Source organism: Cotesia typhae, unplaced genomic scaffold, assembly GCF_013202065.1.
Source record: "Cotesia typhae breed Kobodo isofemale line unplaced genomic scaffold, CoteBio_Ctyphae scaffold_58, whole genome shotgun sequence".
Classification (NCBI taxonomy): Eukaryota; Metazoa; Arthropoda; class Insecta; order Hymenoptera; family Braconidae; genus Cotesia; species Cotesia typhae.
This window is the reverse complement of record NW_027423778.1, coordinates 365,779-379,200: the sequence shown is the minus strand read 5'-3', so window position 1 is coordinate 379,200 and position 13,422 is coordinate 365,779. Positions and strand designations below refer to the sequence as shown.

At 29.8% G+C, this 13,422-nt stretch overlaps 2 protein-coding genes across 3 annotated transcripts; one reads left to right on the top strand and one right to left on the bottom strand.

The window, feature by feature from the left end:
- Positions 1-769: 769 nt before the first annotated feature.
- On the bottom strand, positions 770-8,267 carry Cct3 (chaperonin containing TCP1 subunit 3). Its single transcript, XM_074257880.1, has 3 exons — positions 8,093-8,267; positions 7,913-7,974; positions 770-2,738 (listed from the first exon to the last, which is right to left on the bottom strand). The coding sequence occupies exons 1-3, from the start codon at positions 8,127-8,129 to the stop codon at positions 1,185-1,187; spliced, it is 1,653 nt and encodes a 550-aa protein (XP_074113981.1). The 5' UTR covers positions 8,130-8,267; the 3' UTR covers positions 770-1,184.
- A 1,167-nt stretch (positions 8,268-9,434) lies between these two features.
- On the top strand, positions 9,435-11,413 carry LOC141537113 (uncharacterized). 2 transcript variants are annotated; one of them, XM_074257955.1, is made up of 7 exons: positions 9,437-9,552; positions 9,612-9,653; positions 10,011-10,150; positions 10,217-10,413; positions 10,551-10,689; positions 10,766-11,075; positions 11,240-11,413. In XM_074257955.1, exons 5-7 carry the CDS (start codon positions 10,657-10,659, stop codon positions 11,245-11,247), a joined length of 351 nt encoding a protein of 116 aa, XP_074114056.1. In that variant the 5' UTR covers positions 9,437-9,552; positions 9,612-9,653; positions 10,011-10,150; positions 10,217-10,413; positions 10,551-10,656; the 3' UTR covers positions 11,248-11,413. The 2 variants fall into 2 exon arrangements, with proteins under 2 accessions (XP_074114055.1, XP_074114056.1); XM_074257954.1 differs by having other exon boundaries at positions 9,435-9,552; positions 10,217-10,689.
- The last annotated feature ends 2,009 nt before the right edge of the window (positions 11,414-13,422 follow it).

Genomic DNA, 13,422 nt, shown 5'->3' with positions numbered 1-13,422 from the left:
CGAATGAACGAAATTTGGTATAATAAAGAATTGAACAAATTACGTTTTGTTGATTTTATAATCATTATATATCTCTCGAAAAAATCAACCGATTTTGATACAATTCACGGCGATTGATGCAGTTCTCTAAGTTTAACAATAAATTTACTATAGAATAATTGATTTGACAGGTTTTTCAAATTATTAAAAAAAAACTCTTTTTCGAGATTTCTATCGACAGCGATATCTCTTGAATGAATCAACTAATTTCGATGCGGTTTGCAGCGATCAACGTCGTTTTTTGGATAGAAGAACTGATTAAATTATAGAATCGACCAAAACACAGGTGTCGAAGTAATTTCAAATAAACCTTTGAAAATTGAATAACTCGAATTTTTAAAGAATCTTCAGTGTCGATTCGTGGTAATTTTCCAGATTTTAATTTTTTAGAGACGATAACGAAGAAAACAAGTAGAGAATTATACAAAAAAAAAAATTTAGTTTTTCCTGAAATTGCTAATTTTCTTGACAAATTTTTCAATCATTTTTTTTATAAAAACCTATTCCAGGTTACCACGAATATTTATAAAAAACTAACCAATTCGATCTTACCGACTTCAAATGACGATTTTATCTAAGATTAGCATTTACTTTCATTTATATCAACGAATCTAGGATAAGTATGACATTATGAAGGCAATTAAAATAAGAGAAATAACTTGACATGATCGACATAAGTATGTGAAAGGTGAAAAATTATGTCTGTAAACTACTGAAAAAAAAAAAAATCTGAAAATTTTTGTCTCATATATTTTTCATCAGGTTGGTATATTTTATTTTGTAGCTTTAATTTTTTTTGTTCTGCCTCGAAAAATAACATTACGGAAAGAAAATGTATAGAAAATCTATAGAATAAAATATCTATTTCAAAAGTTTTTCAAGACATTTCTCAGAATATGTAATAAGTAATACAGTTAATAAGATTAAAACATAATATCAAATTTCCATTTTTCTTCATCAAACTTCTTTTATTTGATGAAAATGTATCAGTTAAGCAAAATAATACATATAATGAACAATACTTTTTATATTAATCGAAAAAAGAAGTAAATGTAATAATGATGGAATAGGCATGATTATTTTACTTTATATTAGCATTAATAATAAAAAAAAAAAAATGAGCTCAAGTACTTTTTAAAATACAATTATTCTTTCATTGATTCTTGTGTAGGTACTGCAGCTTGATTTTGATTATATTCATTGGACTTCTTCTTACTACCAGAAACAATATCATCTATTCTCAACAATAAAATAGCAGTTTCAATAGCTGTTTTATAAGTCTGCATTTTAACACTTAGTGGATCCCAAATGCCTCGAATTTTCATATCAACAATCTCACCAGTTTCACCGTCAATACCCCAAGTATTACCTTCAGTTGCATGTTTAGCACGTAATGCAGTCAGTATACGGATAATATTAGCACCACAATTCTGAGCCAATGTTTTTGGAATAATATCTAAAGCTTGTGATACTGCTTTATAAGGCCACTGTTCAACACCAGCTATGGCAGCGGCTTTTTCAGTCAAAAGTTTAGAAACAGCCATTTCAGTCGCACCACCACCGGGCACTAATTTGGGTTCCATCAATAAATTACGAGCTACATGAAGAGCATCTTGTAAGTTCCTTTCGGTTTCATTTAAAACATCTTTACTGGCTCCACGCAGTACTATTGTACATGCTTTCGGATTACTACATTCGGTAATAAAGCAGAAATAGTCGTCACCGTATTTTTTAATCTCAAAAAGTCCAGCCCCAGTACCAACATCTTCTTCACGGAGTTCTTCAGTACGATTTACTATTATTGCACCACATGCTCGTGCAATTCTGTTATTATCTGATTTACGAACGCGTCGAATTGCCGAAATTCCTGCTTTCAATAAAAAGTGAGAGGCAAGATCAGCAATACCCTTTTCAGTAATTACAACATCTGGTTTAACAGCAATAATATCTTGACAAACTTTCTTGATATGCTCTTCCTCTAATTCCAAAACACGGGTAAAGTCAGTATCTTTCATTATCTCAAGATTTGTTTGTGATTCTCCTTTTTTATACTCCAAATTGCAATCTAGAAGCAAAATTCGCGGATTTTTCATGCAACGCTGCATCTTAGGGTGAGTAACATCTTTATTCAGCATAACTCCTTTAAGTACGTGGCTTTCTTCAATACTGCCTCCGGGAATTTTTTCGACTTTCGCATAACGTTTAATATCAATTTCACGTCGTCCATTTTCTTCGAGTAAAATAGTATGAACAGCATCCAAAGCGATTTGACATGCTAAATCAGACCAACGCCCAATGAATTTGGTACCAACACATGATTTAACAACGTCAACTAGTTTATTGCGATCGTTACAATCAAGATCAATACTGACTTTTTCTTGTAATATTTCAATCATATCTTCCAAAGCCTGTCTATAAGCTCTGATAATGACAGTTGGGTGCATTCCTTGTTCTAAAAATGGCTCAGCAGTAGCCAAAATTTCTCCGGCAAGAACGATTACGGAAGTAGTACCGTCACCAACTTCTTCATCTTGAGTTCTAGCAATCTCAATCATTGATTTACCAGCTGGATGTTGTACGGTTATTTCGCGAAGAATAGCATTTCCATCGTTAGTCATTACTATTCCTCCAGTTGGATCCATCAACATTTTTAACATTGCTTGTGGTCCAAGACATGTTCTTATAACATCAGCGACAGCCTGAAAATGAAAAATTTTATAAGCTAATTGCATAGATAAAACTACTGCTTTCAGCCTACAGAAATGAGCCATTTTCGTAAAGAAAGTAAGTCAAACTAGGAATAAGTTTAAAAATAACTTTTAAGAAGGATTTTGGATAGGAAATCGGATAAAATTGAATTAGAGAAAAAAACCAAACGATGATCCCCAATTGTTTATAAATTATAAGCGATCGAATGGTCTCACATTTTCAGTGTTGACAGGCAGAACGTGGAGCTTGAAAAAAGCTAAAACTCTTTTTTTTTCATACCCCTTGTTTTTTGTTATTTGATGCTACATTTTATAAACAAATGATGTAGTTAGCTGAAAAATACCTGGATCGCTTTAAAATTTAAACTGCATATTCCTGACATGAAAACAAAATTTTGAACATCCATGGGAATTTTTAACTTAAAAATTTGATTTTTTAAAACCAAAATTGTGTTTTGACATTGAGTGTCGATAACTTACTACCAAATTGTCTTATCAAATTTATGGCTAACAAAATTCCGAAAATAATTATCAACAAATTGAATATTTTTAAAAAAAACTTTTAACTTCTCGCTAAGAAAATTAAAAATTTTCGAAAATCGAGAAGATATCGACACAACCCCGTTTTTCGAAAATTGAGCTTTCATAAAATCTCGACGTTTTGGGATCCTAGAATGTGTGTGTGTGTGTGTGTGTGTGTGTGTCGGCTTCACCTCAGACGTTAAAATTACGCCCGTTTTGAACCTTATTGTCACAAATCTTAAGCTCATATCGAAATATCATCGCTGTTAGAAAATCGCCACTTTACAGCCGTTTGACATAAATATCTATTTCATTCAATTCCCTGTAACTCAATAATAATTAAAAAAATTTTTTTTCTAAAATATTATATTCGTCGGCAATTTTTTTGGAAACTTTTTTAACCGTAATGAAGTTTGATAAGATGATTAGGTAGTAAGTTATCGACATTTAATGTCAAAACACATTTTTGGATTTAAAAAATCAAATTTTGGATTTAGAAATTTCTATCAAAGCTCAAAATGTTTGTTTTCATGTCAGTAATAAGCAGTTAAAGTTTGAAAGTGATCCAATTATTTTTAAGCTTACTACAAGGGGATAAAAAAAGTTACCTCTTTTTTCAACATCTATATTTTACCTGTTGACGCTGAAAAGGTGAGATTAACAGTTTCAGGGAAAAAAATTTTATAATTAACATTTTTTTGATAACTTACATATAATTTACAAACAATTAGGGGTCGCTTTTCAGTTTATTCTGGAATTCAGTATCATCCGATTTCCTATCCAAAATTCAGCCTAATAGTTATTTTCGAATTTATTTTTATTTGGTCACCTGGAATTGTCTAATTATTTGTAAGTTATCTTCACTAGATTGGCAGGAGGCTAATTATACGGTGAAATTAGTTAAATCAATAGCTTTATGAGATTGAATAATGTAAAAATGAATTATACTTAATTGATGATAAATTAAAATATAAAAAAACTCATAAGAAGATAATTACTTTTAGGCTTAACAAATTGTAATAACACAAGTCAAAGTAGCATCTATGAGTATTGTACTTTTGCAATTATTTAAATATTAGAAAAAAGGAAAGTTTAAACAATAGATAGATTTTTAAGATTATTTGTTATGCTTTCTGCAATTTGAAAGCTTAGAACACTCTGAAAATAAGTATCAGTCTTTTATTGAGCTTACTTTCATTTTATTTCGTTAAGAAATTTTAAATATAGCAAAAATTAGTGAGTCATTCTATGTCAAATCGACAAATAGTTGGAATCGACCTCTTTAGATTTTGAAAAAATTTTGGTCGGAAATTTTCGTTTATCATATAACGAAGTTCTGCCAAAGGAAAAAAATGATAATTTTTTTTTTTAAAGATATGCAAATTCAAAATTTCGCGATTTTTCCAGTTTTTCAATTTTGTTTTTGTAATATTTCGAAAGCTATTATAGATACAGGAATGGTCTTTCGTTTGTTTGAAAGGGGACTATTGGGGCTGTCGAAAAAAATTTAATAAAATGTCTAATTTGTCAAATTTTTAATTTTCGAAAATCGTCAAAAATGACGATCGACGTTAAAATTTTGGCTCAATTTTTTCTGTATAATATCTTGTACTGATCTTAAAAGATCCTGAAATTTTTAGAAGAGTGTTTTTCTTTTTTTTTTTTTTTTTTAAAAATATGAATTTTTTAATTTAAAAAAAAATTATTGTTCTTTTTTGCAACTTTTAAATAAGGTAAAGTTATGTAGATACATAATATCGTAATTTTGAGCATTAATAAATTAAATGCATGGCATAAACAAAAATCATATTTTTGAAGAAAAAAAAAAAACCCTAAAAATTTGAGGATTTTTTAAGAGCCGGTCCCTATGATTGCAGCTTTTCATTTCTCTTCTAAACAAAGAAGATTTAAGAAAAAAACGCTCTACTACGTAAAAGATTTTTTAATTATCTATTTTATATCAGAGCGTTTTTTTCGAAATTCTCATTTCTTTAAAAGAAAAACATAAGACTGCAATTAGCTTCATCATAACGAGTGCAACAAGGATAGTACCGTTTCTCGCCGTGAGTGCGACGCGAGAAAAAGATAAGATCGGCTGTTAAGATTAGTACAAGGTATTATACAAAAAAATTGAGCCAAAATTTTAACGTCGATCGTCACTTTTGACGATTTTCAAAAATTCCAAATTTAACAAATGAGACTTTTTTTAAAATTTTTTTCAAAATATTTATTTCAACTTCCTGCTAAGAAAATTTAAAATTTTCCACTACAGGAAAGTTATTGACTTTGGTCCGATTTTCGAAAGTCGAGTTTTTATCAAATCTCCACGTTTTAAGGTCACAGGAAGCCATTCTGACTACTTCCGCAGAGATGTCCAGCCGTGTGTGTTTGTGTCTGTGTGTGTTTAAATAAATTTTTGTCGTACGATTTCTCAAAAACTAATCAACTGATTGAATTTTACGACACGTCATTCGAAAGGGTTTCTTAAAACTTAGATCTGATTAGATTTCAGAGTTAAATCGAGCTATTCCAAAAAAATTAAAAAAAAACCAAAAAAAAAAGTTTCAATTTTTACGTTTGTTCAAAATAATTTTGAAGCGTGCGAAAAAATCATAATAAAATCGAGTATGCGTTTTTTGTTCTTAAAAAAACTGCGTCGAATGCATTTTTGAAAATAAAAATTGAACCACTCATTCCAAAGTTATAATTTTTTAAAAATTCGCAAAATTTTGTTTTTCGGTATTTTTTAAAGATATTTTCCAGATTACTCAACCAATCAATATAAAACTGTCAGTTTTCGTATAGTGCTTTAGAAACTGCGTCAAATGCTTCTTCAAAAAAAAAATCGAACGACGCATTCAAAATTTAAAGTTATTTAATAAATACATTTTGAGCTCAAAATGTGAAAAAAGTTGCTTTGAGCTTGAAAAGCTCAAACATTCATCGAAACACATTTTTAGCCGCTTTAAATTCAAACATAGCGGGAAATTCTAGGGTTGGCTGGCGCGGTTAACCGATTTCCAAATTTTTGTTCGATAGCTTCAAGTGTCCCTTTTCAAACAAACGGAAGGCCGTTCCTGTATCTATAATAGCGTCCGAGATATTACAAAATTATATTAAAAAACTGGATAACTCGTGAAATTTTGAATTTGCATATCTTTTAAAAACAGTTTTTTAATTTTTTTCCCTTTGGCAGAACTTCGTTATGTGATAAAAGAAAACTTCTGATCAATATTTGTTGAAATCGAAAGTCGATTCCAACTATTTGTCAATTTGACATAGAATGGCCCTAGTAGGAACCCTAAATCAGAAAGATGACTTGAAATGAGTACCTCCATGTTAATTGTATATCTATATCGTATTTAAATCAGATACTTTTAAATTATTTCAATTTAGAGTTCTTAATCAGGGAAAATTTTTCATTAATATGAAGTGAACAAACTGATTTGGACAAGGCTTACGACATTTGCTGTAATTTCTACAATGTTATAATATTTAAACCAAAAAATTATACACAAGTATTATTTAAATATAAATAAATTCAAAATAGCATTATTTTTCCGATTTCTCCAATTTATTTTTCAAATATCTCGAAAACATTATAGTTACAAAAGTGTTCTTCAGTCTGTTTCAAAGAGAATACTTATAGCTATGGAAAAAAAAATATATGTTTTAGAAACAATTCGCCCAAGAAATGATAAATGTTCATACACAGAGAAAAAATTGATTTGAATCAAATGAAAAATTCTTGAACCAAGAAAATAATTTTGAAAAGTTTAATTATCTTGAATCAAGACGAAAAATTCTTGAATTAAGTAAAATTTACTTAAACCAAGAAAAATCTCTTAATTTAAGAATTTTTCTACTCAAATCAAGAAAATGAACTTCTTCTAAATTATTTACTTGATTCAAATAAATTTTTTTTTCTGTGTATGATTCAATATTCTCAGTAATAATAATAACCATTTATAAACGTAATAAAATAGCGAGAAATTTCGGTTATTGCTGTAAGGTCAACTATTTTTCAGATCTTATTTTAGTAAAATAATGCATTTTTCAAAAATCAAAATTTGAGTTCAGTATTTTATGCTCTTCAGTATCCAATTTTCTCATTTTTCGACTGGTACCTTTGTAAAGTATCAAGTTGAGTTTTTCGTAGAAACTTTTATAATCGACATAACTGTTTCGTTAATAGAAATTTTTTACAAAAGTTTCTTTGCAATTTTTTACAAAAATCAAATTTGAAATTATTTTGAAATTTTTGGAAATTGAGTTTATTATTTCAAGCTTATAAAAAAAGAAAACTGTTATTTTTCATTTCCATACTTTAAATAACATTAAAACTGATTGGTTGATTTATGACAAACTCACGTCGTCTTAACCATTTGACAAACACACGCGACTGATGTCCAACTAAAAATAATTAAAGTAGCTTAAATCCTTAAAACGTATAAATCTGATAAAAATCAGACGAAAATCCATAACTTCTCAACTTCTAATATTTTAATAGGAAGTTAAGAATTTTTTAAATAAAAATTTTTTTTCCACGAATTTTTAGTACAGTTAGCACGTGGGTGCGTCACCGGCATGAGACCTTATAAGGAAATAACGATTGAATTTATGAAATAATCAGAAATTCTAACCTTTCCAGCTTGAATGTTTTCTTTCTGCACTTTCTTGCCAGAATCACGTTTTGTATTTTGACCTGCAATAATTTGAAGAAATGACATAATTTTAGAATAATGCAACAATTTTCATTAATTGAAATGTTTACATGGCATGCAAACTAAAATCTATTCATTAAATCGTGTTATTTAACTTACTCAAAACTAGTAGAGGCGCACCACCTGGACCAAACATGATTATTTTTTATGTAATTTAATTGTTTTACCAATTGAATATTCACTTAAATGTTAATAAATTAAAAGTTTTTCAGATGATTAGCAGAAACTCGTTGGAAGCCAAGGCAGAAAAGTTTACATGTACTAATATTAGTTACTTCTTAAAGTATGAAAGTCTGGTCAGGTATAGTTTGCTAACTTTATCTAGGGTGTATCCGGTCAACAGCTCTCTCAAATTGGCGGGGGAAAATCAATTTTTTGCAATTTTTTTTGCTAATTTGATTGTTCGTCGTTTATTCGTGATTGTTTGAACAAAAATAATGTTTGTTCGTTTTTCTTTTTTTTTTTTTAATTTTCAAAAATTTGACCTAAACCTGGCGCTGACAATTATAGTATCTAGACTTTTTTTTTTTTTTCAATTAATCTAAGCTAGTTATCGTTTGTTCGATAAAAAAAAATGTTTGTTCGATCTTATTTACGCTGATAATTAATTTTTTAATATCACTACACCCACCTTACTTATATGCATGTTCAAATAAACACGACTGCGCATGCGCAAACTCTCGACTGCTGCGCGGGCCATTTAAATCTCATCCTTCCTCACTCGGACTAGCTCACCGGCCAGGCATGGGTTCGAATCCCAAGCTGGTCTTAGAAACCAGCTTGGTTGAGATTCGACCCTTGCCGCGTAGGTTAAGATTTTCACAACCCAAAAAGACCCCAACGTACCACTCCCAACAGTTAAAGTCGGCGATATGACCACAGCAGTTAAAACCGACTCTAAATAATAATTAATTAAAAAAAAAAATAATAATTATTATTATGAGTGCTTTCTTTTACCGTCTGCATTGATAACGTTGGGCCAAATTTGATTTTTTGAAATTTTATTTTTCGAATAATTTTTAAAAGACTGTTTTAATTCAAGTCATCCTAGGCATCTTAGGCTTCCCAGTAAGTTAATGATATTTTTGTACTGGGAAACTTTTTAATTCTAAAATTGATTTACGATATTAAAGTTAGCAGTCATTTGAAAATTTTTTAATTTTTGTTAAGAAAAATTTGTAAAAAAAAGTTATTTTAAAAAAATTGCATTTTTAATTTTTTAAAATTTCTAAATGTCAATTTTTTTTTCTATAATTTATTTATTACAAAAAGTTTTAAAACTATTAAATATCAGCTAAATTAATTTTCATATTTATTTAAAAAGTAATTAGAAAAATAAAAATTCCGAAAATACATTGAGTACGGCCTACCGGCCTACCCTTACGAACATTACGGCGAGCTCTTAAGTAACTTTTTGTCACGCCGACATGCGAGTTTGCTTTTAATCACTCCAAATTAAAGTTCAGCTGGACTACTCCAGCAAGGAGTAAAATTAAAAAATCACTCCAAATATCCTTACCCCTTAACCGAAGGGTAAGGTTTGATTTGGCACGTGAGAGGTATCTTTATTCTCAATAATTTCTATAATGATAATAATAATATAAATAATTTTTTGTAGTGTTATGGTTCCTGAATTAATTAAATGGGTGCTAATTCTCTGGTAAGTGCATTACATGTTACGGCGTGTGATTTTTATTTGGAGCATATCAATATTGTACTTAGCACAATCAATGTTTTTCACCCTTCAGGGCATGGGCTTTGAGATTTTTTCTCATGCAACAACATTTTACATAGAGAATGTCACTCCAGTGTAAGTGAGGCACTCAAAAACACCCATGTCCTGATGGGTTAATTAGTTATTTATATTTAATCCAATTAATTGAGCTGAAGCAATAACAACGCGAGATTTATTAGACCATCCAATGCAATGTATACTCACTAGAACTGATTTCGGTTATAATCTCCCACCAAACTCTATCTACATCATCATTATCATCTAACTGTCAATAAATTGCAGAATTTTACTACGGTAGAAAAGGTATGAGTGTCGAACAACCCCAGTCACTGACTCGTCCTTATTGTACCAGAATGTGTTTCACTGAAGCAAGCTTACAAGAATACGTATTTTCTGATCACCCAGACACAACATTCGAAATGGTTTGTATTTTTAATTTTTTAGACATTAAAATTTTAAAGTTCATTTCTAAATATATTGCATTTCAGATGAGTCCAGTGCGTGCTTTAATTCTAGACGGTGATCCATACCGCGTGACAGGTGATTTCACGAATCACTTGACTGCTGAGCATTGAAATGAACTTAGAGATTTAAAATCGTTTTTCGTCGAGCCGACATCTTCACGGCACGATCTGCGACGAATACCACACTCTTCTGGTGGTATCGGTGGTCATCGAATTAGACGGTACTGAGAATTCGAGATGATTTATCATTATCAATCATTTTCACTAATTACTGCTGTTTAAAACTTCTTTTATTATTATTAATTTACTCGATCTTAGTATAAAATTAATAATATTGAGTTGAGGTTATGATTGACAGTCTCGAGAGCTGTAGTAGTCCAATAACTGTACTATTATTACAATTGTCTGGCATAAGACATGTTGGGGTAGATACCGGCCAGACTACACAGTTACAGCAGTTACAAATGCAATTGCAGTTAGAACGTAAAAAAGTCAGGGTAAGTATTTTTATTTTTCATCAATTATACAATAGATGATATGTAGATCAATGCATTGATTTATTTATAAATTTAGGCTGTTATGAGACATCAGTTGGAATGGTTGTCCAAAAGACAACCGCAGGGGATCGGTTTCATGAGCGCTAGCAACAGTGTGACTAGAAACCCTGGTGGAAATGGCGCTGGTAGTAGCTCAGTAGGCAGTATCAGCAGAAGTGGAAGTGCAGAAGGAAGTGAAAGCATTTTTAATACTGCTGGTAGTGCTGAAAGTCATCATCACTCGATGATGGTTGATGTCGTTTCCAACAATTCGAGTAATAACAGCACGAGTAATGTTAACGAGTCCAGTGGATCATCTGCCAAAAATTTATGTTTTTGTTACCAAGGTAACTTTTAATTACATATTGATTATGTACTTTCAATCATAGTGATTGATTAACTTTTTTTTTAAATATAAAGTTATAAATAAATTAAAAAGCTGCTAAATGTGGAATTTTTTGGTTAATTTTATTTTATCTAATACATTTTACTTATTTCTTTTCTCTTACAGACAGTTGACAAAGCCGGAATCAGGATCAACGTGTGTATTACACTCGAAAATATCATTATCGCAAATGTAAAATTATCCACTTTTGAATCGTGGTTTTAAAATGCACTATTTATTCGTTACGTTGCAATGCACTCTATATTTTATCATGATATCGCAGCTGTTATTGAAATACAGGTAAAGAATTTTTGTAAAATTTTTTTTCTCTAATAAAATTCAATGATCAATTAAGTACAAATAAGGTAAATTATTTTTTGATACAATTAAAACTTGCATTTATAATTTTTTGAAATTGTTCAATTAATGCAAAAAAAGATTATTTTGTTTTCTAGTTACGAATAATTTTATGTCTTAGAAGTTCACAGTTATGAAAACTCGTTAATATATTTAAATAAAAATACATAAAGTAAAATTTTGATTACAATAATAAATTATATTATAATAGCATATTTTTATGAATTTTTATTTTTTATTAATGATTTATCATTAAGCTGATTTACTATTACATGATATTCATATGAAAATGTTTTTATTAGTTTGATTTAAAATTTTTTAGTGCTGTGTTGTTTCCATTATATTTTACCGAATAGTTAGCAATAGTAAATAATCGAACTGAACTTCAGTTGGTAATGTAGATAATGTCGAATGTTTTTTTATTATTTTATAAAAGAGTTAAAAAATTAATAAATTTTTAAATTAATAAATATTTTTAAAAAATAAATTAAAATAATATATAATTATATATTAAATATGATATTTAAATATTATTTAAAATTAATATAATTAAATTCAGTGTCACTTAATTGACTCAACAAATGTTTATTATTATGCTTTCTTTATAACAGAAACAAAAACCTATCATTACTCAAGAGGTGGCTGTGTTTCTTATGGATGATTGCCAGTGTTTTTTTCATACTCGTGATGTGAATAGTAATTATTGATTTTTAATCTTTAATTTTTATGTACAAAAATTTGTCATAAAAAATAATTTTAATTGGTTTTTGTTTTTCTTAGGTGTTTAAAGTACTAAATATGCCTCGAAAGTCTGTTATGCCCGCCGACGAAGCTGTAACAGTTTTAAAACGTTATATCAGTTATTTTATTACTGAATCTTTACCTGAATGGAGCTCTGATGTCTGGAAGAAGATTGCAGACGAAGAAGAGATTAAAAAGTATAGATGGACTATTCATTCGGTTAAGACCAATGTCAGAGAGGACAGGAAGAATGTCCTTACTCGCGCTCGAGAAGAATGTGGTTATTTTGTAAATAAAATGCATATTGAGGATGAAGAAAAAAATTATGCTGATGTAAAATTACGGCCTAAAGTTTGGACGCACCTTCTTGCGTGCGAATTTTGGAAGCAATATAAGCTAAAGTGTGCTTTTGTATTTAAAAAAGGTGAAATACACGAAAATGGTGATTATTATGCTACAATGCATGGTAAGTGCAAGAGTAAAAAATGCAGTAATCCACTTTTTGGTTATATTGTTAATAATCCTGAAAAAGAAGGCCCAGTGACTGTACACTTTCAATGTCGCGATACTCGTCATAACCAACACGAAGAAGTGCAACGGCCACTTCAAGGTGAATTCCGGGATGCTGTAAGAAGAGAAGTAAAACAAAAAGGTGTGAAAGGTACGCGGATGAAGGAAGCAAATGACCTACTGCTACAGCCTGGAGATACTCAATGTCCGTTGTTATTTTCATCTAACGTTTTGTATCAATTAAATAAAGAATCCGTTGAGAAAGAGTTTAATGTCAAACCTGAAGACCGAAGGGACTTAATAAAAGCCATAATAAATATTTCAGCTGATCCGATATATCGAGATTGTATTATCAATCTAGGGGATACACCTTTTATGGTCTTTTATTTAACTCCATCACAATTACATTGCTATAAAGAGTACAGGCGCATTTGTACGAAAGATTCTTCAATATGTATTGATGTAACTGGTGGTCTAGTACGGAAATTTATGGACAGTAAAGGTATTAAAACTAGTAATATATTTTTATATCAAATAGTTGTAAATTTTAAAAATACAACAGTACCAGTTTATCAGATGCTCTCGGAACTCCATGATTCTGGTACCATTGGCTTTTGGCTTAACAGATGGTTACGTTTAGGAAATTTACTACCGAAAGAAGTTGTTTGTGATGGAGCCCGTGCTCTTCTCAACGCAGCTTG

What these genes read in the sequence shown, in the direction of transcription:
- Cct3 (XM_074257880.1), bottom strand. Translation starts at nt 8,129, where the DNA reads ATGTTTGGTCCAGGTGGTGCGCCTCTACTAGTTTTGA. An exon ending in TGCGCCTCTACTAGTTTTGA is followed by an intron (nt 7,975 to 8,092) that starts GTAAGTTAAATA and finishes AAATTATTGCAG; the next exon opens with GTCAAAATACAAAACGTGAT. An exon ending in AAAACATTCAAGCTGGAAAG is followed by an intron (nt 2,739 to 7,912) that starts GTTAGAATTTCT and finishes TTTCATTTTCAG; the next exon opens with GCTGTCGCTGATGTTATAAG.
- LOC141537113 (XM_074257954.1), top strand. Translation starts at nt 10,540, where the DNA reads ATGATTGACAGTCTCGAGAGCTGTAGTAGTCCAATAACTGTACTATTA. An exon ending in TAGAACGTAAAAAAGTCAGG is followed by an intron (nt 10,690 to 10,765) that starts GTAAGTATTTTT and finishes TTATAAATTTAG; the next exon opens with GCTGTTATGAGACATCAGTT.